Below are 23,594 nucleotides of genomic sequence, written 5' to 3'. Positions count from 1 at the left end.
AGTGTATAGAAAGGAAAAATAGACAACACGTGTACTCCATGGATGGTCTTGAAATAGCTAAGGATGAAGCTGAAGGATACCTAGTCTTAGACTTGACACTAAACATGTCCAAACAATACAGAGCAACAATCAACAAAGCTAATAGTATGTTACATAGCCAAAACAGTAGAATATAAGTCAGAGGAGGTAATGATCAAACAGTATAGTACTCAGGCCAGACCATACCTGGAGTATTGTGTCAAGTTCTGGTCACCGAGAAACAAGAGGGACATTTAAATACTGAAGGCGTGCGTAGAATAGCCATGCAACCCATTCCTAGTGTCATGGGTCTGTGTTATGAGGAAAGATTGGATAGGCTTTGGCTTTTCAGCCCGAAAGGAGGCATCTGAGAGGTGATCTTATAGGGTATTCAAAAAAAGAACAGAATCATTTAAGATGCAACTAGATGCTACAATGGGAGGGAGGTCGCTGGATGGATGTATTAAGATGAATCGAATGGCAATCCTCATCTGTAATTATTTTGTGAGGAATTTCTTACTTGCAAACAAGATCTTGGTTATTTCTTCCTGATCCACCGGGGTACGCAATGCCTTGAGCAGTCCCGTGGGCTCAGTGCTCCCTGTACAGTGAGCCTCTTACCTACCAATTATGAATGTTCCATCCCAATGTTTCCTATTCTCTTTTCACAAAAACAAAATCTTTCATCATTTCCCTTGACAGTAATTCAACTTAAACATCGCATTGACCTTTAATGACCAACTGAAAGAACATGTATGATGATGGAGCGGTCAGTTAACGTTCGTGTCGCACTCTTACGGTCTCAATATATGAAACTCTCGACCTTCGCTGCTGAGCTCTGGAAGCTGCAGTATCCGGAGACGGGACCCGGAGCAACTCGCACCCTTCCCAAAAAGGCAACATTCGCAGCCTCCTGGCAACGGCGGCGGCTTCTGCCCTTCCGATTGGTGCACATCCCTATGATTTATGCGTCACAGAGATAGATGGAGCGTTGTGTGCGGTTACTATGACTACGACATAGTTTCACTCTCGCTCTCCCTCCTTCTATCCTTTGTTCCATTCAATTCTTGCACCGGTTGTCATTACCTCCCTCACATCCCCATTAGTGAATTACATACACACTTGTGCCCGTTGTTGATACCAGAAGAAAAAAACTGTAGTATTCTTACAGCAGGGATAATTTATAGACAATAATGGCTATTTGGGATTATAAAGTAGTAATCTGGAGGGATTCAGGTGACATCTTGAACGATCAAAGCTTCAATGGTTTATAAACTTCATCTTAAAATAGATTAGATTATTGCCATGACATTACGCCCAGATTTTAAAGCTTTGGTTTTAAATGTTATGCGCTAGTTTTATTCAATTGTGCGTCTATTTCACTGCTAGCACCAGCTGCGAGTATACATACTGCCCGTGTCCTCTAGGTCAATGGCAATTTTCACATTAATTTATAATTTTCTATCCAAGCTACTTCAGCGCTTGCATTTAATTTTAAATGTGACCTAATAGGAATAAATAACATACAGATATATGTATTTTACGTTACGTGGAGGCATACTTTTGAATTTCATAGAATCATACATAGAAGTTACAACATGGAAACAGGCCCTTCGGCCCAACATGTCCATGTCGCCCAGTTTATACCACTAAGCTAGTCCCAATTGCCTGCACTTGGCCCATATCCCTCGATACCCATCTTACCCATTTAACTGTCCAAATGCTTTTTAAAAGACAAAATTGTACCCGCCTCTACTACTGCCTCTGGCAGCTCGTTCCAGACACTCACCACCCTTTGAGTGAAAAAATTGCCCCTCTGGACCCTTTTGTATCTCTCCCCTCTCACCTTAAATCTATGTCCCCTCGTTATAGACTCCCCTACCTTTGGGAAAAGATTTTGACTATCGACCTTATCTATGCCCCTCATTATTTTATAGACTTCTATAAGATCACCCCTTAACCTCCTACTCTCCAGGGAAAAAAGTCCCAGTCTGTCTAACCTCTCCCTGTAAGTCAAACCATCAAGTCCCGGTAGCATCCTAGTAAATCTTTTCTGCACTCTTTCTAGTTTAATAATATCCTTTCTATAATAGGGTGACCAGAACTGTACACAGTACTCCAAGTGTGGCCTCACCAATGCCCTGTACAACTTCAACAAGACATCCCAACTCCTGCATTCAATGTTCTGACCAATGAAACCAAGCATGCTGAATGCCTTCTTCACCACCCTATCCACCTGTGACTCCACTTTCAAGGAGCTATGAATCTGTACTCCTAGATCTCTTTGTTCTATAACTCTCCCCAACGCCCTACCATTAACGGAGTAGGTCCTGGCCCGATTCGATCTACCAAAATGCATCACCTCACATTTATCTAAATTAAACTCCATCTGCCATTCATCGGCCCACTGGCCCAATTTATCAAGATCCCGTTGCAATCCGAGATAACCTTCTTCACTGTCCACAATGCCACCAATCTTGGTGTCATCTGCAAACTTACTAACCATGCCTCCTAAATTCTCATCCAAATCATTAATATAAATAACAAATAACAGCGGACCAAGCACCGATCCCTGAGGCACATCGCTGGACACAGGCATCCAGTTTGAAAAACAACCCTCGACAACCACCCTCTGTCTTCTGTCGTCAAGCCAATTTTGTATCCAATTGGCTACCTCACCTTGGATCCCATGAGATTTAACCTTATGTAACAACCTACCATGCGGTACCTTGTCAAATGCTTTGCTGAAGTCCATGTAGACCACGTCTACTGCACAGCCCTCATCTATCTTCTTGGTTACCCCTTCAAAAAACTCAATCAAATTCGTGAGACATGATTTTCCTCTCACAAAACCATGCTGACTGTTCCTAATTAGTCCCTGCCTCTCCAAATGCCTGTAGATCCTGTCCCTCAGAATACCCTCTAACAACTTACCCACTACAGATGTCAGGCTCACTGGTCTGTAGTTCCCAGGCTTTTCCCTGCCGCCCTTCTTAAACAAAGGCACAACATTTGCTACCCTCCAATCTTCAGGCACCTCACCTGTAGCGGTGGATGATTCAAATATCTCTGCTAGGGGACCCGCAATTTCCTCCCTAACCTCCCATAACGTCCTGGGATACATTTCATCAGGTCCCGGAGATTTATCTACCTTGATGCGCGTTAAGACTTCCAGCACCTCCCTCTCTGTAATATGTACACTCCTCAAGACATCACTATTTATTTCCCCAAGTTCCCTAACATCCATGCCTTTCTCAACCGTAAATACCGATGTGAAATATTCATTCAGGATCTCACCCATCTCTTGTGGTTCCGCACATAGATGACCTTGTTGATCCTTAAGAGGCCCTACTCTCTCCCTAGTTACCCTTTTGCCCTTTATGTATTTGTAGAAGCTCTTTGGATTCACCTTTGCCTGATCTGCCAAAGCAATCTCATATCCCCTTTTTGCCCTCCTGATTTCTCTCTTAACTCTACTCCGGCAATCTCTATACTCTTCAAGGGATCCACTTGATCCCAGCTGCCTATGCATGTCATATGCCTCCTTCTTCTTTTTGACTAGGGCCTCAATCTCCCGAGTCATCCAAGGTTCCCTACTTCTACCAGCCTTGCCCTTCACTTTATAAGGAATGTGCTTACCCTGAACCCTGGTTAACACACTTTTGAAAGCCTCCCACTTACCAGACGTCCCTTTGCCTGCCAACAGACTCTCCCAATCAACTTCTGAAAGTTCCTGTCTAATACCATCAAAATTGGCCTTTCCCCAATTTAGAATTTTAACTTTTGGGCCAGACCTATCCTTCTCCATAGCTATCTTAAAACTAATGGAATTATGATCACTGGTCCCAAAGTGATCCCTCACTAACACTTCTGTCACCTGCCCTTCCTTATTTCCCAAGAGGAGGTCAAGTTTTGCCCCCTCTCTAGTCGGGCCATCCACATACTGAATGAGAAATTCCTCCTGAATACACTCAACAAATTTCTCTCCATCCAAGCCCCTAATGCTATGGCTGTCCCAGTCAATGTTGGGAAAGTTAAAGTCCCCTTCTATTACCACCCTATTTTTCTTGCAGCTGTCTGTAATCTCCTTACATATTTGCTCCTCAATTTCCCGTTGACTATTTGGGGGTCTGTAGTACAATCCTATCAAAGTGATCTCTCCCTTCTTATTTTTCAGTTCTACCCATATAGACTCAGTGGGCGAACCCTCGGATATATCCCCTCTCACTACTGCTGTGATGTTCTCCCTAATCAAGAACGCAACTCCCCCTCCTCTCTTACCTCCTGCTCTATCTTTCCTATAGCATCTGTACCCTGGAACATTGAGCTGCCAGTCCTGCCCCTCCCGTAGCCATGTTTCAGTAATAGCTATAACATCCCAGTCCCATGTACCCATCCATGCCCTGAGTTCATCTGCCTTGCCCATCAGACTTCTTGCATTGAAATAAATGCAGTTTAATCTAGACTTCCCTTGGTCTTTGCCCTGCTTTCTCAGACCATCTGTCCGGTCATGTTCTGTACACTCTCCCTTACTGCCTTTTGTTTCTGTCACCACTTTATTTCCCACTGACTTCCTGCATCGGTTCCCATCCCCCTGCCACATTAGTTTAAACCCTCCCCAACAGCACTGGCAAACACTCCCCCTAGGACATTGGTTCCAGTCCTGCCCAGATGCAGACCGTCCAATTTGTACTGGTCCCACCTCCCCCAGAACCGGTTCCAATGGCCCAGGAATTTGAATCCCTCCCTCTTGCACCATCTCTCAAGCCACGTATTCATCTTAGCTATCCTGTCATTCCTACTCTGACTAACCCGTGGCACTGGTAGCAATCCTGAGATTACTACCTTTGAGGTCCTACTCTTTAGTTTAACTCCTAACTCCCTAAATTCAGCTTGTAGGACCTCATCCTGTTTTTTACCTATATCGTTGGTGCCTATATGCACCACGACAACTGGCTGTTCACCCTCCCCCTCCAGAATGTCCTGCAGCCGCTCCGAGACATCCTTGACCCTTGCACCAGGGAGGCAACATACCATCCTGGAGTCTCGGTTGCGTCCGCAGAAACGCCTGTCTATTCCCCTTACAATCGAGTCCCCTATCACTATAGCTCTGCCACTCTTTTTCCTGCCCTCCTGTGCAGCAGAGCCAGCCACGGTGCCATGAACCTGGCCACTGCCACCTTCCCCTGGTGAGCCATCTCCCCCAACAGTATCCAAAACGGTATACCTGTTTTGGAGGGAGATGACCGCAGGGGACCCCTGCACTGCCTTCCTACTCTTCCTCTGTCTGTTGGTCACCCATTCACTATCTCCCTCAGTAATTTTTATCTGCGGTGTGACCAACTCACTGAACGTGCTATCCACGACTTTCTCAGCATCGCGGATGCTCCAAAGGGAATCCATCCGCAGCTCCAGAGCCGTCAAGCGGTCAAACAATAGCTGCAGCTGGACACACTTCCCGCAGGTGAAGGAATCAGGGATACAGGAAGGAGCCCTGAATTCCCACATCCCACAAGAGGAACATGACACGGCGCTGGGATCTCCTGCCATGACTTAACCCTTAAATTAGCTTAAGAACAACTACAATGTCAAGAGAAAAAAAAAGGAAAGAAAAACTACTTACCACTCCCTTTAAGGAGTTTACTCCTTTAAATTGTTCTCAATTTAGAGAATGTTAACTACACTAGGGACCTTGATTCACTAAAAAATAAACGCTACTTCCGATAAGACCTGCAGACCTTCCCTTTCCTTTTACTTTAGTTACTGTAGATAAGTAGAAATACTCACCTGAACCTACTCACCAATCAGGTGCCTCCCCTGTGTCGCGTCCCGATCTGATTCCTGACGTCACTTCGAACTCGGTCGCAGCTCCGCTCGGCTCGGCTCCTCTCAGCGCTCTGAAATCCCGCCTTTTATCGGACGCTCCCTCCGCTCGGCTCGGCTCCTCTCAGCTGTTCTCAGCGCTCTGAAATCCCGCCTTTTATCGGACGCTCCCTCCGCTCCGCTCGGCTCCTCTCAGCTGTTCTCAGCGCTCTGAAATCCCGCCTTTTATCGGACGCTCCCTCCGCTCCGCTCGGCTCCTCTCAGCTGTCCTCAGTGCTCTGAAATCCCGCCTTTTATCGGACGCTCCCTCCGCTCCGCTCGGCTCGGCTCCTCTCAGCGCTCTGAAATCCCGCCTTTTATCGGACGCTCCCTCCGCTCGGCTCGACTCCTCTCAGCTGTACTCAGCGCTCTGAAATCCCGCCTTTTATCGGACGCTCCCTCCGCTCGGCTCGGCTCCTCTCAGCCGAGCCGAGCGGAGGGAGCAATTTATTTAGGCATGAACTAGATTTCATTCCACATTTAAATATAAAGAATTAACTTGTATTTATAAAAGCATCTTTCACATCCTCAAGACATCCCAATCTGCTTCATAGCTGAAGAATTATTTTTTCAAGTATAGTCACTGTTGTTTTATAATCAAACAGGACAGCCAATTGTGCAAAATAAGGTCTCACAAACAGCAATGAGATAAATGACCAGATGATCTGTTTTAGTGGTGTTGTTTGAGAGATGAATGTTGGGCAGCACACCAGAACTCTCCTCTTCACTTTCAAATAATGCCATGGAATCTTTCTTGACCACCTAAATAGGCAGCCAGGAACTCGGTTTAATGTCTTATGTGAAAGGTGGCACCTCAGATAGTGCAGCATTCCTTCAGTACTGTACTGAAGGACTAGCCTAGATCTCTGTGCTCAAGTCCCTGGAGTGGGAATTGAGCACAGCAAATTCTGATTCAGAGACAAATGCTACCACTGAACTAAGTCCTTAGAACTTCCTCAGTTAGAGCTCTAAAAAAGAGTAAGTTGTTGGAATGTTTATGTATTTTTTTTATTTGTTCATAGGATGTGGGCGTCGCTGGCAAGGCCAGCATTTATTGCCCATCCCTAATTGCCCTTGAGAAGGTGGTGGTGAGCCGCCTTCTTGAACCGCTGCAGTCTGTGTGGTGAAGGTTCTCCCACAGTGCTGTTAGGAAGGGAGTTCCAGGATTTTGATCCAGCAACGATGAAGGAACGGCAATATATTTCCATGATGTGGAGATGCCGGTGATGGACTGGGGTTAACAATTGTAAACAATTTTACAACACCAAGTTATAGTCCAACGATTTTATTTTTAATCCCACAAGCTTTCGGGGGCTTTCCCCTTCCTCAGGCGGTGTGGAAGTGACAATTTCGAATCCTTCGCATTTTAAGATCACATAACAAAGCCTGGTGATTACTGCCCGTTGCCAAGGCAATCACAGTGAGCAGACAGAAAGGTGTCATCTAAAAGGCCACTGAATATACAACCCCCCCCAAAAAAAGAGAGACAGAACGAAGACAGTCAATGACCCGTGATATTAAAAACAGATAACATTTGTTCGCTGGTGGGGTTACGTGTAGTGTGACATGAACCCAAGATCCCGGTTGAGGCCGTCCTCATGGGTGCGGAACTTGGCTATTAATTTCTGCTCGACGATTTTGCGTTGTCGTGTGTCTCGAAGGCCGCCTTGGAGTATGTTTACCCGAAGGTCGGTGGCTGAATGTCCATGACTGCTGAAGTGTTCCCCGACAGGGAGAGAACCCTCCTGTTTGGCGATTGTTGCGCGGTGTCCGTTCATCCGTTGTCGCAGCGTCTGCATGGTCTCGCCAATGTACCATGCTCTGGGGCATCCTTTCCTGCAACGTATGAGGTAGACAACGTTGGCCGAGTCACAGGAGTATGAACCGTGCACCTGGTGGGTGGTGTCCTCTCGTGTGATGGTGGTATCTGTGTCGATGATCTGGCATGTCTTGCAGAGGTTACCGTGGCAGGGTTGTGTGGTGTCGTGGACGCTGTTCTCCTGAAGGCTGGGTAATTTGCTGCGAACGATGGTTTGTTTGAGGTTGGGTGGCTGTTTAAAGGCGAGTAGTGGAGGTGTGGGGATGGCCATAGCGAGGTTTTTTTTTTGGGGGGTTGTATATTCAGTGGCCTTTTAGATGACACCTTTCTGTCTGCTCACTGTGATTGCCTTGGCAACGGGCAGTAATCACCAGGCTTTGTTATGTGATCTTAAAATGCGAAGGATTCGAAATTGTCACTTCCACACCGCCTGAGGAAGGGGAAAGCCCCCGAAAGCTTGTGGGATTAAAAATAAAATCGTTGGACTATAACTTGGTGTTGTAAAATTGTTTACAATATATTTCCAAGTCAGGATGGTGTGTGACTTGGTGGGGAACGTGCAGGTGGTGTTGTTCCCATGTGCCTGCTGCTCTTGTCCTTCTAGGTGGTAGAGGTCACGGGTTTGGGAGGTGCTGTTGAAGCCTTGGCGAGTTGCTGCAATACACACTACAGCCACTGTGCACCAGTGGTGAGGGGAGTGAATGTTTAGGGTGGTGGATGGTGTGCCAATCAAGCGGGCTGCTTTGTCCTGGATGGTGTTGAGCTTCTTGAGTGTTGTTGGAGCTGCACTCATCCAGGCAAGTGGAGAGTATTCCATCACACTCCTGACTTGTGCCTTGTAGATGGTGGAAAGGCTCTGGGGAGTCAGGTCTAATCAGTGTTGTAAATGTTTTTAAATTGTAATTCAAAAAGCAAATTACAATGATAGTGATAGCACCCTTACCTCTAGGTCAACAGTTGAGTTCAAGCTCCACTCGAGACTTGAACACGTAATTTAGGCTGACACTTCGTTGGAATACTGAGTGGTGCATTGTCAGAAGTGCCGTCTTTCTGCTGAGATGTTAAACCGAGGCCCTATCTGTCCTCTCAGGTGGACATAAAAGATGCCCTGGCACGTTTTGAAGAGCAGGGGAGTTCTCCTGAACATTTATCCCTCAAACAACATCACTTAACAGATTATCTGGTCATTTAAGGGGAAGCTAGATAAGCACATGTGGGAGAAAGGAATAGAAGAATATGCTGATAGGGTTAGATGAAGTAGTGGGAGGAGGCTTGTGCAGAGCATAAACACTAGCATAGACCAGTTGGGCTGAATGGCCTGTTTCTGTGCTGTAAATTCTATGTAATTTATTTCATTGCTGTTTGTGTGTTCAAGTCTCTAACGGAGAAAGTTCTAAGGACTTAGTTCAATGGTAGCATTTGTCTCTGCATCAGAAGTTTTTGTGCTCAATTCCCACTCAGGGACTTGAGCACAGGATCTAGGCTGTAGTGTGTGCAAATTCACTGCTGTGTTTCCCTATATTACAACAGTGACTGCACTTCTTGAAGTGTTTTGGAACATCATGATGTTATGAAAGATGCTGTATAAATACAAGTCCTTTCTTTCAAGAATGTGTGTTAGTAGCTTTTAGCAGCAATGTGCATGCTGCACTGAAATTTTGAATGCCAAAATGTCAGCAGGCGAGGTGTTTTAACTTCTTGTTCGGGCAACGTTAAACACACTGTGCACTGCCAAGGAATATATATTTTCGGCAAAACCCCTCCCTGGTTCGATACATTTTTACATGTCAAAGATATCATGTTCAAGTCAATCTTAAGAGTCTGGGCTTTCCATTTGGCATTGAACCAGAACATATTCTGGTTGATTGTGTGCATTCCAACATCTTTGCCGAGAGTATAGGATCAATGGGCTCTTACAAATGTTAGTGCATTTTCTTAAGTTGAAACAAAACTTTCCTTGTGAAAGCTGCTAGCAATGCAAAGCATTAATTTGAACAATTGGAAAATTGTGGGTAGAGCCCACTTAAATTTTAATGACTTGCACGTTTGTTGGCTGAACTAGTCCAAAGCAAAATGTATTTTAAAGTTCCAACGCTTTTCCAATGAATGCAAGTCCACAGCACAAAACTGACAACAACCAGTATTTTTGTTCAGAAAAATAAGAAAGATTGGTACAGGAGATGGAAATGTCACACAGGTACTCTAGTGCATTTGGCATTAAGTTAGGATAGAAACAAAGGAAAGTTTCCTAATGTTTGATGCTGACAATGGGTACAAAAAGTGGAAATGTGTTTCATTGTCAATCATTGATATCACTTATGTTTATGGGCACAAAAAATCCTAAATTAAATCAAAAATAGTGTCTGGATTTCTAGCCTAGGTTAAAACAAACATTTGATCCCAATAGGTTACTAAACAGGACATGCAGACTTAAGGCTTTTGAGTATAGACACTGATACAAATCTTAATGATTTGAAACCTGCATTTTGTATCAACAACTCTTGCTCTGTATCATTAAAAAAAGTGATGGGTCATGGAGGACAGAATCTGAGCCTGGAGGGGCAATGGTCTTCATGTTAAACAGCAAAAGAGACTAGGTGGTATCCTGAGGTTTCACAAGTTAGCAAACTGCCCTTTCAACTCAAACCTAGATCAAAATCCAGTCCAGATGGATGGAATGGAAGTCTTTTGGGGCTGTAAGGGTTCTATACAAGATGAGTTTGAATGGTCTTATTCAGTTCTTAGTAGACACTAACCCACAGCAAAAGAACTGGCTACAGTTCAGTTCAAATTGGCAATCTCAATCAGCAGAGTTGCAAGGATGGGAAATGGGAAAATTCAGACTAGTGCACTAGGGGGATGCTCTGAGGTTGGGGCTAAATTACACTTTTGGGTACAGCAAAGGGAACCGCACTCTGCATCTAGCCATGGTAAAGCTGACTTTCAAATGCACTATGCCAACATTGACATAATTCAACTTGACAAACACAAGAAAGATTAACAAAATTTGTATCATATCTCAAATAGTTTAATATCGGATAACTAAAGAGAATTCCCCACACCCACTGGTCATTTTTAAAAACAAAATCAATAATACTTTCCATAGGAAAAGACTCCTTGAGCAAGGCCTCAAAAGGGCTAGAGAAATCATCGCTCCTTTAGGTTAAATATTTAAAGTGAATACTTCAAAACTTACAAACACAAAATGTCATATTCTGTACATTTCAAAGTTCAAGCAGGCTATTTTGATGAGCAGAGCGAGTTATATTTCAAGACTACAAATGGACAACGTATTTTTCCAGGTGTACTTTTGTCATGTTCGATTTGCACCTTGTTTGCACTGGACCAATTACACCGACCACCTGGGATCTGCATCTACACTGATCCTTAAAAGTGAACAATTTTTCTAGGAGTATCAGGAGTCAAGCTGTATGCAATATTACAGTTACTCAAGTTCAGGGACCAATGGCAATTAAATGAGAATTTTTAGGCACTAACAAAATGAGATACACAAGAGATCAAAATAGTGCCAATGATGAGATCGGTTGTATGTGATCTCATTTAGTGCCCTGACTCTCTTGTATTTTCTTAAGCAGGTATTCAATCTGTATATTCAGGTTTGGTTGTCCTTTTTTTGTTTTTTTGCTGAGTATTCTGTACTTCTCTAGTTTTTGCTCCTTGTATTTCCTCTGAGCCTCTTCTTTTTCTCGTTGACTTTTCTCAGCCGCCTTTTTAAAAAAAAAATTAGAAAGAAGTTAATAAGTACACTTAGAATAGATAAACTCTGGAACATTAATTATTAATTCAATGGGATTAAAGAAATTTCTGATAATCCTTTGCAATTACTCTCAGATACAACACACTCACACTTCATTGGCACAGCATATGGGCATAATTCACAGTGATGGAGAGTGAGTCTTAAATAATAGTTTACTGATGGCCATTTCTGGGCAGTGATATCAGTTATGGCGACCTGTTGTAGCAATGTTGATGTACACTGGATCTTTTTACCTGTGTTACTATAGTTTTATGAACTTCCAGGCACAGGTGAGTTGGCACAGATCAATCTGAGTTATATGGCAGATGTCGTCAGTGTGTCAGACAGCCATTGGCAGTAGGGCAATAATGGGAATTGAATTTGAGAGCTTCTCCAGGTTCAACCTGAATAAGTATGTTATTTTCTCAGTGTGAGCTAATTTCTATTCTGCCTTAATCTACATAGAACTTGGTTAGGGGGAGGAGGAAGGAAGAAGAGGCAGGGAATCCATCTGTCATCATTGCAGTATGGAGTGTTGCACTGGGCTTTCTGCCTTAAGGTCCCCTCCAATGCCTACATGAGGGAGCTTCAGGCATGGACTTGCCACCCCTTGCCATTGCAATAGAAAGCTGCCAGCTGGATTCTTTGGCACAGGCTCCAAGGGACCATCTCAGCCACGCACCACTTAACCTCATTTTATTTGGGGAGCACCTCATAGGAGTAGATGATTAGATGGGACAAGGGGGTAGAAATGGTATTAAGTAGTTGTAGATATGGGCAACAACAAAATGTTATGAAAAGTAGTAAACAGTGAGGAGGATAGTAACAGACTTCAGGAGGACATGGACTGACTGGTGAAATGGGCATAAATGAAATTTAATGCACAGAAGTGTGAAGTGATGCGTTTTAGATAGAAGAATGAGGAGAGGCAATATAAACTAAATGGTACCATTCTGAAGAGGGTTTAGGAAGAGAGAGATCTGAGGGGGGGTGGTCTTCAAATCTTTGGAGGAGACACGACAAGTTGATAAGACTGTTAAAAAAGCATATGGGATCCTTAGCTTTATAAATAAAGGCATAGAGTACAAAAGTAAGGAAGTTATGCTAAACCTTTATAAATCACTGTTTAAGGCTCAGCTGGAGTATTGTGTCCAATTCTGGGCACCACCCTTTAGAAAGGATGTCAAGGCCTTGGAAAGGGTGCAAAGGAGATTTGCCAGACTACAATGCAGGGCCACATTTATACATAAAGAAAATATTTTGTTGACTACATTAGTTACGGTATTGACTACTTTCTTTCAGCAGACATTAATAGATTCATTTTTGCAATCAGAATGTACAAAATCATTTTTCAGCACCAGAACTTTAAGTCCGTACATTGTGGATACTAGGGGAATTTGGGGATAGGGCAGGAAAACTGGAGTCGAGGTAGAAGATCAGGCACGATCTTATTGAATGGCGGAGCAGGCTTGAGGGGCCATATGGCCTACTCCTATTTCTTATGTTCTTATATATTTGAACTGCAAATAAAAATATTGCTGGTTAATTCAGAACATTCAAATTCCATTTCTAATTATCATTTAATTATTTCACTAAATCCTTGCTGTTTATAGCAATGAAAGTTTGTCATTGACGCCACACATTAAAATCTTGAAGTATGTACTCTTGTATACAATTTGCATTTCTAAAACTACAATATATGCCATTAGAAATAATCTAATAGATCTCATAGAATCACATTTCAATTCCAAAAACATACTGCAGGAAACTTACCTCTTTCTGCTTTATATGCTCTGCCTGTATTTTTTCATATTCCTCTTTAGTTTTTTGATATGATGACTTATTCTTTTTCCTAAAATCATAAAATGCAATGAATGCACAGGATATCATTTGCGTTTTGGTAAGTATCTTCAGCAGCGAGGCATCACAGCAGATTTATCTTCCAGAACGTACTCATTTATAATGATGTGATTGAAGTCAACACTGCAATTTCACAGCTTTGACACACAGAGCCACAGCTCAATTACAGAATCATGGAAATTTCAGCAGATGGATGCCATCTGTCCCATTCTGCTAGCTCCACATCAGTTATCTATTCTAATCTCATCTGTTTTCTCCATAAGTGTTTATCTTATTGCATTTTAAATGTTGGGAGTGATTTAGCTTCAAATAGCCATAATCTAATAACTCTTGCATGAAAAAATCCTTTCCTTTATGATTCTAATACTAATCTTAAGTTTATGCCACTAGTTATCTATTCACCAAAAGTTCTTTTACTATTTACCCTCTGAAACCCTTTCAAAATTCTGAAAACTTCTAATAGATCTCCCTTAACCATTTCTGTTCTAGTGAATACAGCTTCTCAAGCCTCTCATTAGATCCTGTCATCCATGGTACCTTTCTAGTGAGTTCATGTTGCATCTTTTCCATGGCTTTAATGTGCTTTCTGTAAGAGGGTGCCTAGAACTGCACACAGTACTCCAATAACATTGCACAGATTCTTCATCACCTCATTGCTTCTGTATTCAGTGTCTCTATAAATAAAATCCAGAATTCCATTTGCCCTTTTTATGTTTTTCTCTATATACTATCTTCTTTTTAAAAATCTTAGCAGTTGCCCCAGATCTTTCGGTTCCTCAGCTCCAGCAAATTTTAATATTTGGGTTCTATTTTCAGTCTCTGTTCTTTTTTCCAAAAGTACTTTACATTTATTTATATTGAACTGTATTTGACACATACCTGATGCTTGACTAATTTATCTAAGTCCTCCTCCAGACTCCCAAAATGGAAAATATTCAGTGTCCTAACTTATGTGGTCGAAGAACTATTTATAAATTTGCAGATGACACAAAAATGTATACAGGTTAAGTCATTTAGATCGAATTAATGAATCAGCCTTTGCTTTAGATAGATTGGTGGAATGGGCCCATTTGTAGCAGATGTCTTTCAATTTGGGCAAATACCATATTCTGTACTTGGGATGGGAACTTCCAGGCATGTTTAACTCACTGTGCGAAGTAATACGTGAACACCATGATATGTTACTACTAACCACTAACAGCCAATTTTTAGATGCTAGTGGTTAAACTAACAATCAAACAAACTATTCCTACATTACAACGGTGACTACACTTCAAAAGTATTTAACTGGTTGTGAAATGCTTTGGGACACCCTGAGGTTGTGAAAGACTCGATATAAAAATAAGTCCCTTCTTTCTTTTCAAATTAATTTCACAATTTTTGAAAGAATGTTCAAAATCTCCTACTTTTTTGTCCCTCCTGCTTGAGAATCTGGTTGATCTGTTAAAATTCGGTTATCTTTAGCTTTCTTTGATTGTTTCTTAAGCAGTTCTTCTTCAGCCAGATACAGGTGGCGCAAATGATCTGGGTAATCCTCGGTATGATGTACTTCTGGAGGATGTTGAGCTTTCTTTTCTTTTCTCAGCAATTTCTTGTACTCATGCTTAATCTTTTCCTTTCGCTGGAAAGCAAAACCTTGCCCTGTAAGTGAACAATATTAGAACCTTATCAAAAACTAGACTCAAGCATCAAATCGATAGCAATATTGGATTTATACTCACTTTGAATAGGTCATCATGTAACCATTTATAAAATGAATGTGACATCTTACTGTTTCCCAAAAGGTAATTAGAAACATGGGAGCACATCATAGCAACACATAATTTCACAATTTCATAATTAACTCATGGTACCCACACAAAAATTAATAGGAACAAAAGATTAATTGCTAATATTTTTAAGTAGTACTTTTTTGTGCAACCAACAATTTGGTATTCTAAGTGGCAGTTGCTGTGGGTTATACAGTCCATCTCTGCAGTTTGAACAGAATGTGGATGGACTGGGAGAACAAGCAGCAAAATAAAAAGCATCAAGTAAATAAGTGAAGGGTAAAATGAGGGAAGCATGCTTCAACGTGACCTTAAAAAATGCTTTTAATTTTATAAAATTATCTATGTTTTAAGTAGCAGGAAACACAAATTCATCGTCACACCCCAAATTCACAATATGCACATCTGGCAATCAAGGCTATGCAAGCGGATGGAAACTTACTCCATAGAGTATGGGGAATGCATACTTTTAGTTTGAAAACCAGACTTTTGATGTCCATTTTTTCAACAATAGATCTATATTAACAATCTATATTAACAATCTATATTAACGATTTGGAGGAGGGGACCGAGTGCAACATATCAAAATTTGCAGATGATACAAAGATGGGAGGGAAAGTAGAGAGTGAGGAGGACATAAAAAACCTGCAAGGGGATATAGACAGGCTGGGTGAGTGGGCGGAGATTTGGCAGATGCAATATAATATTGGAAAATGTGAGGTTATGCACTTTGGCAGGAAAAATCAGAGAGCAAGTTATTTTCTTAATGGCGAGAGACTGGAAAGTACTGCAGTACAAAGGGATCTGGGGGTCCTAGTGCAAGAAAATCAAAAAGTTGGTATGCAGGTGCAGCAGGTGATCAAGAAAGCCAACGGAATGTTGGCTTTTATTGCTAGGGGGATAGAATATAAAAACAAGGAGGTATTGCTGCAGTTATATAAGGTATTGGTGAGACCGCACCTGGAATACTGCATACAGTTTTGGTCTCCATACTTAAGAAAAGACATACTTGCTCTCGAGGCAGTACAAAGAAGGTTCACTCGGTTAATTCCGGGGATGAGGGGGCGGACATATGAGGAGAGGTTGAGTAGATTGGGACTCTACTCATTGGAGTTCAGAAGAATGAGAGGCGATCTTATTGAAACATATAAGATTGTGAAGGGTCTTGATCGGGTGGATGCAGTAAGGATGTTCCCAAAGATGGGTGAAACTAGAACTAGGGGGCATAATCTTAGAATAAGGGGCTGCTCTTTCAAAACTGAGATGAGGAGAAACTTCTTCACTCAGAGGGTGGTCGGTCTGTGGAATTTGCTGCCCCAGGAAGCTGTGGAAGCTACATCATTAGATAAATTTAAAACAGAAATAGACAGTTTCCTAGAAGTAAAGGGAATTAGGGGTTATGGGGAGCGGGCAGGAAATTGGACATGAAGCTGAGTTCGGATCGGTCAATGCCCTGTGGGTGGCGGAGAGGGCCCAGGGGCTATGTGGCCGGGTCCTGCTCCGACTTCTTGTGTTCTTTAGATTTGTGGTTGGGATCAGATCAGCCATGATCTTATTGAATGGCGGAGCAGGCTCGAGGGGCCGATTGGCCTACTCCTGCTCCAATTTCTTATGTTCTTATGTTCTTATGTAAAAGCCAAACTACCCAGTCAAAAGCTAGTTTTGGGAGAAACCTACCTACAACTCACTTTAATTATGCTCTGTAAAACTAATTCATATCCTCTCAATGCATCTGTCTGTGTGTTACATAGAAGGTCCTGTGATGACATAGTAGGTAGCTTCCCTGCCCTTTAAGAATCCGAGCTATAAAGACCAGGAATGTTCAGGTGCTCTTGTCTGTGTAAGTTAGGTTATTTTAGCTAAACCAGCAAAGGGGCCCCCATGCTAAAGAGAAGGGGGGGGGGGGGGGAGCGGTGGGAAACAAAATTATCCAAGTTTCTTGCTCCTGGCTGCTATCTGGTGGAACAGTGCTAATAAGTGTGGGGGTAGGATTGGACTCAACTGGGGTGACCAATGAAATAGTCTGCAAACATTCGTTGTCAACGCTCACGGGTGAAAATGGTTTTTTGGGTGAGTTACTAAGGAGGTGAATGGTTGGGAGGAGCAGGTGACTTTGGACCTATGGGACCCAAAGCTCTCCACACTGGTGGGTTTCCTCATGCCAAGTCTGGGGGTCTGTTGTACATCGAGTTATGTCAAGTCTCCTGCAAAGAAACAGGCCATTCGGCCTAACTGGTCTATGCCGGTGTTTTTGCTCCACACGAGCCTCCTGCCTCCCTACTTCATCTAACCCCATCAGCATACCCTTCTATTCCTTTCTCACTTGTGTGCTTATCTCGCTTTCCTTTAAATGCATCTATGCTCATTGTCTCAACTACTCCTTGTGGTACCACGTTCCATATTCTTACCACTCTTTGGGTAAAGAAGTTTCTCCTAAATTCCCTATGGGATTTATTAGTGACTATCTTATATTTATGACCTCTAGTTCTGGACTCCCCCACAAGTGGAAACATTTTCTCGACTACTACCCTATCATTATCTTAAAGACCTCTATCAGGTCACCCTTCAGCCTTTTTTTCTGGAGCCACAGCCTCTTCAGCCTTTATTGATAAGTATATCCTCTCAATTAAGGTATCATCCTCTTTTTTGCACCTTCGCCAATGCCTCTATATCCTTTTTATAATATGGAGACCTGAACTGTTCACAGTACTCCAAGTGTGGTCTAACCAAGGTTAACATAATTTCTCCGCTTTTCAATTCTATCCCTCTAAAAATGAATTCCAGTACTTGGTTTGCCTTTTCTATGGCCTTAATAACCCGTGTCGCTATTTTTAGTGATTTGTGTATCTGTACCCATAAACAATTATTATCCAAGCAGTATGTGGCTTCTTTACTCTTCCTACCAAATTACACTACCTCACACTTATCTATATTGAAATTCATTTGCCAATTACACACCCATTCTGCAAGTTTATTAACGTCCTCTTGCATTTTGACACACTTCTCCTTTGTATTAACTACACCCCCAATTTGGTGCTGTCCACAAAATTTTGAAATTGTACTTCCAAATCCCAAGTCCAAATCGTTAACCTGTACGCTAATTGATAGAGATTGATTACTCAACAACTCCATTATCGTTTTACCCTGCGATTACCAGGCTGGTAGGAGGCGAACTGGATGGACTTCGGTCTTTTTTTCACATCCAGCAAATTCCTATGTTTCTAATCACTCAGCCCAGGGCTGCAGCAAAACGAGCCGTTAAGCACAAGTCTAGTCCTCACCTTCTTTAACACTGCCCCAGCCCTTCTTAAAATGATCGGCCTTCCACTGGTGCTTTTGTTTTGAAATCCGTGCACCGTTTCCAGGAGCCGGGCCCTTCGAACGCTTCCCCTTAGAGGAAACGCTGCCGCTCTCCCGCCACCTGTTGCTCGGCGCCATTTTCCTTCGGCCGGTGAGGTCATCAACGTGCGACTGATCACAACATGGCGACGGCAGGCGGGGGAGGTCAAACCGGGCCGCCGTCTTCCGCGGTTTGGACAATGTGCACGTGGCCGCTGTTCACGATCTAAAGCTGCCCGTTTCGCTGTGTCGGGTTTTTAAAATTATATATCAGTGGAAGATTCTGTGACTATTCTTACCGATTCAATGACAACATCGCCCACCCTCCCCGGCCTTGGGCCTTTGGAGCCACTGCCCCCGTAAATGTCTCCTTTCGGGTTATTTTCCATCGGGAGCGCGAGCCCATTCACAAAATGCTGCTCGCCAGTGACGTGGGTTTAGACCTGGTGAAGAGCAAAATCAAATGTCTCACCGAGTTCCTGGACATTTACCTCAGAATAGCAAACGTGCACACAGTTGATTTTTATACCAAAGACGTTTGGAATGAGTTTGTGGCCGTGCCACCTGAAACCGTGATCTCACGACTCCGCTGTCAGCAGGGTGGAAGCACAACGGGTAAGAAGGGTTGGATCAAGTGACAATCAGTAAAATGAGCAGCACTGGCAGTAATGTTAATAATCTGTACAACCCCCTCCCCAATCTCCACGAGAGGCTGAGCATACATCTGGATTTTATCATTCCACTGATGAAAATCTAGACAGGTCCACGTCTTTTTGTTCAATATTGCCCCTAGTTTTGGGATACCAGATGATGAAAGAACTTGCATTTCTAGAACGGCTTCCACGACCTCAGGGTGCCCCAAAGCGCTTTACAGCCATGGAAGTACTTTTTGAAGTGTAGTCACTGTTATAATGTAGGTAGCGCAGCAGCCAATTTGCGCACAGCAAGGTCGAACAAACAGGAATGAAATAAATGACCAGATCGTCTTTTTATAGAGTGTTGGTTGAGGGATAAATTTTGGCCAGGACACCGGGGAGAACTCCCCTGTTCTACTTCAAATAGTGCCATGGGATCTTTTACTTCCACCTGAGAGAGCAGACGGGGCCTCGGTTTAATGTCCCATTCAAAAGATGGCACCTCCAACAGTGCAGAGCTCCCTCACTACTGCACTGATAGGTCAGCCTAGATTATGTGCTTAAGTCTTTGAAGTGGGGATTGAACCCACAACCTTCTGACTCAGGCAAGATTGCTACCACTGAGATAAGGCTGACCGCTATTTTCCACCATTGCCGTATGGGGTCAAATTGAGCCAGGATGATTGCATGAGAGTTTCAACATTGTCACAGTTTTAAGAGTGTTGCATGACAGGGAGTTTGAACAGTCTCAGTGCAGTTCCTGGTTGGTGAAAATCCAGAGGCAGCTCAGCGGATGAGGTGAATGAGGCACTACCTCACCTAGAATTTTGTGCCTGTACACACACGAGTGGGGAGTCATTGTCGCTGTCGGCAGTAGCTCGAGCTCTGGGTGAGCAGGATGGAGCCAAGTGGCAGGGCCGTGCTCCACATGGTGGTGGTGGGATTCCACAAGAAGGGCTGCCAGGTGAGCGGCAGGTTGGCTCAGAGCTGGAATAATGGGGCCAGAGCCAGAGAGAGGTCTGGGCTGTGAGATTAGGGGGAGAGATGGAAGTTTACGATGTGCATACTGAGAAAAACGAGTTCAAGGAAAGGAATCGGCTTCTCAAAGTGGTTATTGGCTTTTTCTCCTCCCATCTGTTTACTGATTCCCCTCTTGCTCTTTTCGTTGACCTTGTTTTCTTGAAAGGTAGCTAAGGACAAGAATATAAAACACATTGCACGTGCGTGAAGGGCCCATTGCGATAGTAACACGCTGGGCTTAGTTAGGCATACATAGCTGTGTCTCACCTGTTTAAAAAGGTTACCAGCGGCCAATGGGAAAATCTACAATATCAGTTACCTGTCTCACTCAGAGAAGCTACAAGGATGCCTGCCTGGAAATAGAGATGCCATAAAGGTGCAGTGTGGCTGCTCTTCTGACTCCTGCTGTTCAGTTACTGGTATAGGTCCTGGATTGCATTTACGCAGAAATTGCGCCAAAATTTCGCTATCTTGCTGATGGGAACTTACGCCAAAACTTCCTGAGGAGTTCAACTGTCTGCACCGGACGGTAAACCAAGCGCAAATGCAGTGCCACCAATTGTTGCTCATTTGTGTTACAACTGTTGATACAGAATCATAGAATGATACAGCACAGAAGCAGGCCATTTGGCCCATCATGTCTGTGCCAGCTCTTTGTAAGAGCTATCAAATTAGTCCCACTCTCCTGCTCTTTCCCTATAGCCCTGTAAATTTTTTCCCCTTCAAGTATTTATCCAATTCCCTTTTGAAAGTTACTATTGAATCTGCTTCCACCAGCCTTTCAGGTAGTGCATTCCAGATCATAACAACTCTCTGTATAAATTTGTTTCCCCCTCATGTCGCCTCTGGTTCTTCTGCCAATCATCTTAAATTTGTGTCCTCTGGTTACCAACCCTTCTGCCACTGGAAACAGTTTCTCCTTATTTTACTCTATCAAAATCATTCATGATTTTGAACACCCCTATCAAATCTCCTCTTAACCCTCTCTGCTCTAAGGAGAGCAACCCCAGATTCTCCAGTCACTCCACATAATTATCCCTGGTACCATTTTAGTAAATCTCTTCTGCACCCTCTCTAAGGCCTTGACATCTTCCTAAAGTGTGGTGCCCAGAATTGAACACAATGCCCCAGCTGAGGCCTAACCAGTGTTTTTAAAAGCTTTAGCATAACTTCCTTGCTTTTGTACTCTAAACCTCTATTAATAAAGCCAAGGAACCCATGTGCTTTTTTAACAACCTTCTCAACTTGTCTTGCCATCTTCAAAGATTTGTGTACATTTACCCCCAGGTCTCTCTGTTCCTGCACCCCCTTTAAAATTGTACTATTTAGTTTATATTGCCTCTCCTCATTCTTCCTACGAAAAATGTATCACTTCACACTTTTCTGCGTTAAATTTCATCTGCCATGTGTCTGTCCATTTCACCAGTCTGTCTATGCCCTCCTGATGTCTGTTACTATCCTCCTCATTGTTTACATTTCCGAGTTTCGTGTCATCTGCAAAGTTTAAAATTATTCCAAGTATACCCAAGTCCAGGTCATTAATATATATCAAAAAGAGCAGTGGTCCTAATATCGACCCCAGGGGAACACCACTGTAAACTTCCCTCCAGTCTGAAAAACATCCGTTCATCACTACTCTCTGTTTTCTGTCCCTTAGCCAATTTCATATCCACGCTGCCACTGTCCCTTTAATCCTATGGGCTTCAATTTTGCTAACAATTCTATCATGTGGTACTTCACCAAACACCTTTAGAAAGTCCATCAACATCAACTGCACTATCCTCATCAACCCTCTCCGTTACTTCATCAAAGAATTCAAACAAGTTAGTAAAACACAATTTGCCTTTAACAAATCTGTGCTGACTTTCATTTATTAGCCCATACTTTTCCAAGTGCCAATTAATTTTGTCCCAGATTATTGTCTCTAAAAGTTCCCCCACCACTGACATTAGGCTGACTGGCCTGTACCTGCCAGGTTTATCCTTCTCCCATTTTTTGAACAGGGGTGTAACATTTGCAATTCTTCAGTCCTCTGGCACCGCCCCTATATCTAAGGAGGATTGGAAGATTGTGGCCAGCACCTCCGCAATTTCCACCCTTACTTTCCTCAGTAATTTAGGATGCATCCCATCCGGACCGGGTGACTATTCCACTTTGAGTATTGCCAACCTTTTAAGTACCTCCTCTATTTTTATCCTGTCCAGTATCACTACTACCTCCTCATTTACTGCTACATTGGCAGCGTCCTCTTCTCTAGTGAAGACTGATGCAAAGTACCTCAGCCATACCTTCTGCCTCCACAAGAAGATCTCCTCTTTGGTCCCTAATTGGGCTTCCTTTGACTGCCTTTTTACTATTTTTATGTTCATAAAAGACTTTTGGATTCCCTTTTGCGTTAACTGCTAATCTATTCTCATTCTCTCTCTTTGCCCCTCTTATTCCCTTTTTTAGATCTCCTCTGTAATTTCTGTATTTAGCTTGGTTCTCTACTGTATTATTACCCTTACATTTGTCATAAGTCTCCTTTTTTTTGTTTCATTTTAATCTCTATATCTTTATTCATCCAGGGAACTCTAACTTTGGATGCCCTTCCTTTCCCCCTCGTGGGAATGTGTAAAATAAAGACTGTAGTTTGTGTCTCCATTGCTGTTTAGTGGACCTTTTTGTAAATTCAGGAAATTTGTGTGTGTGGAATGTGAAATAGAGGATTCTGATCCTTCACAGTAGCAACACCGCATCATTTGCTGGTCTGGCAAGAACCACCAAAACTCAGTTAAATCTGGGTTTGAACTCACAGTTGTGATCACTGACATTTTATCACCAGGCCTACTGGAGAGGAACCTATTTCTGGTTTAGGTTCTCATTTCTAAATGCAACTGAAAAAGGCAGTGGTTCCATTGCTATGTCGAGTAACAAAGGTTAATTTGCGCCATGGTGTCATTTTAGGCAGCATCCAAAACTTGTGTTAAAAAGCCATTGTTAACATTGTTAAAGTGTGAATTATTCAGAATTACCTTTGAGGTTAATATCCCTACCAGATGTAGCTTCAGGTTTGGTTGTTTTGCTGTGTAATGACTACTCTGTCAGTCTCTTCTGCCATGGCAACTCATTCTTAAAGCCTCCTCCTTCTGCTGCTCTTCTTCCTTTTCTATTACTATATTCCTTTTCTATTACTATATATACTATATATTATATTACTATATAGGCAACGGGCAGTTGCAGAGGCAGTCTGTAAACACCATGTATTATTCAATATGTATAAATGCGTAGGCTTCAAGGAGATCTTGAAACATTTACCTGAGGAAGGAGAAAATCTCCGAAAGCTTGTGAATTTAAAATAAAATTGCTGGACTATAACTTGGTGTTGTAAAATTGTTTACAATTGTCAACCCCAGTCCATCACCGGCATCTCCACATCATATATAGAAGAGAGGTACGTCCATTGGGAAGGCCATTCCAGCTTGTAATAAATCCAACTCTAACACATGGGTGGTGATGAGTTTCTTTATTGAGGT

At 42.8% G+C, this 23,594-nt stretch overlaps 2 protein-coding genes across 3 annotated transcripts in view; one reads left to right on the top strand and one right to left on the bottom strand.

The window, feature by feature from the left end:
* Positions 1-10,705: 10,705 nt before the first annotated feature.
* On the bottom strand, positions 10,706-18,564 carry ccdc59 (coiled-coil domain containing 59). The gene is made up of 4 exons (XM_067999462.1): positions 18,367-18,564; positions 14,723-14,957; positions 13,230-13,308; positions 10,706-11,427 (listed from the first exon to the last, which is right to left on the bottom strand). The coding sequence occupies exons 1-4, from the start codon at positions 18,521-18,523 to the stop codon at positions 11,257-11,259; spliced, it is 642 nt and encodes a 213-aa protein (XP_067855563.1). The 5' UTR covers positions 18,524-18,564; the 3' UTR covers positions 10,706-11,256.
* Positions 18,547-23,594, top strand: part of mettl25 (methyltransferase like 25) — a 75,201-nt gene continuing 70,153 nt past the window's right edge. For both annotated transcript variants that reach the window (XM_067999461.1, XM_067999460.1), the window contains exon 1: positions 18,547-19,039. In XM_067999461.1, coding sequence (XP_067855562.1) covers positions 18,838-19,039 — 202 coding nt within the window. In that variant the 5' untranslated portion in view covers positions 18,547-18,837. The remainder of the gene's footprint in view (positions 19,040-23,594) is intronic.

The sequence above is a fragment of the Heptranchias perlo genome, chromosome 18 (genome assembly GCF_035084215.1).
Source record: "Heptranchias perlo isolate sHepPer1 chromosome 18, sHepPer1.hap1, whole genome shotgun sequence".
Classification (NCBI taxonomy): Eukaryota; Metazoa; Chordata; class Chondrichthyes; order Hexanchiformes; family Hexanchidae; genus Heptranchias; species Heptranchias perlo.
Note: the sequence above shows the minus strand (reverse complement) of the source record. Positions and strands in the feature narration are given on the sequence as shown.

Bases quoted from the DNA above. Each gene is read 5' to 3' on its own strand.
- ccdc59 (XM_067999462.1), bottom strand. From the start codon at position 18,523: ATGGCGCCGAGCAACAGGTGGCGGGAGAGCGGCAGCGTTTCCTCTAAG. The intron at 14,958-18,366 runs GTGAGGACTAGA...GTTCACTTACAG, and splicing joins CTGGGGCAGTGTTAAAGAAG to GGCAAGGTTTTGCTTTCCAG. The intron at 11,428-13,229 runs GTAAGTTTCCTG...TTTTTTAAAAAG, and splicing joins AGCATATAAAGCAGAAAGAG to GCGGCTGAGAAAAGTCAACG.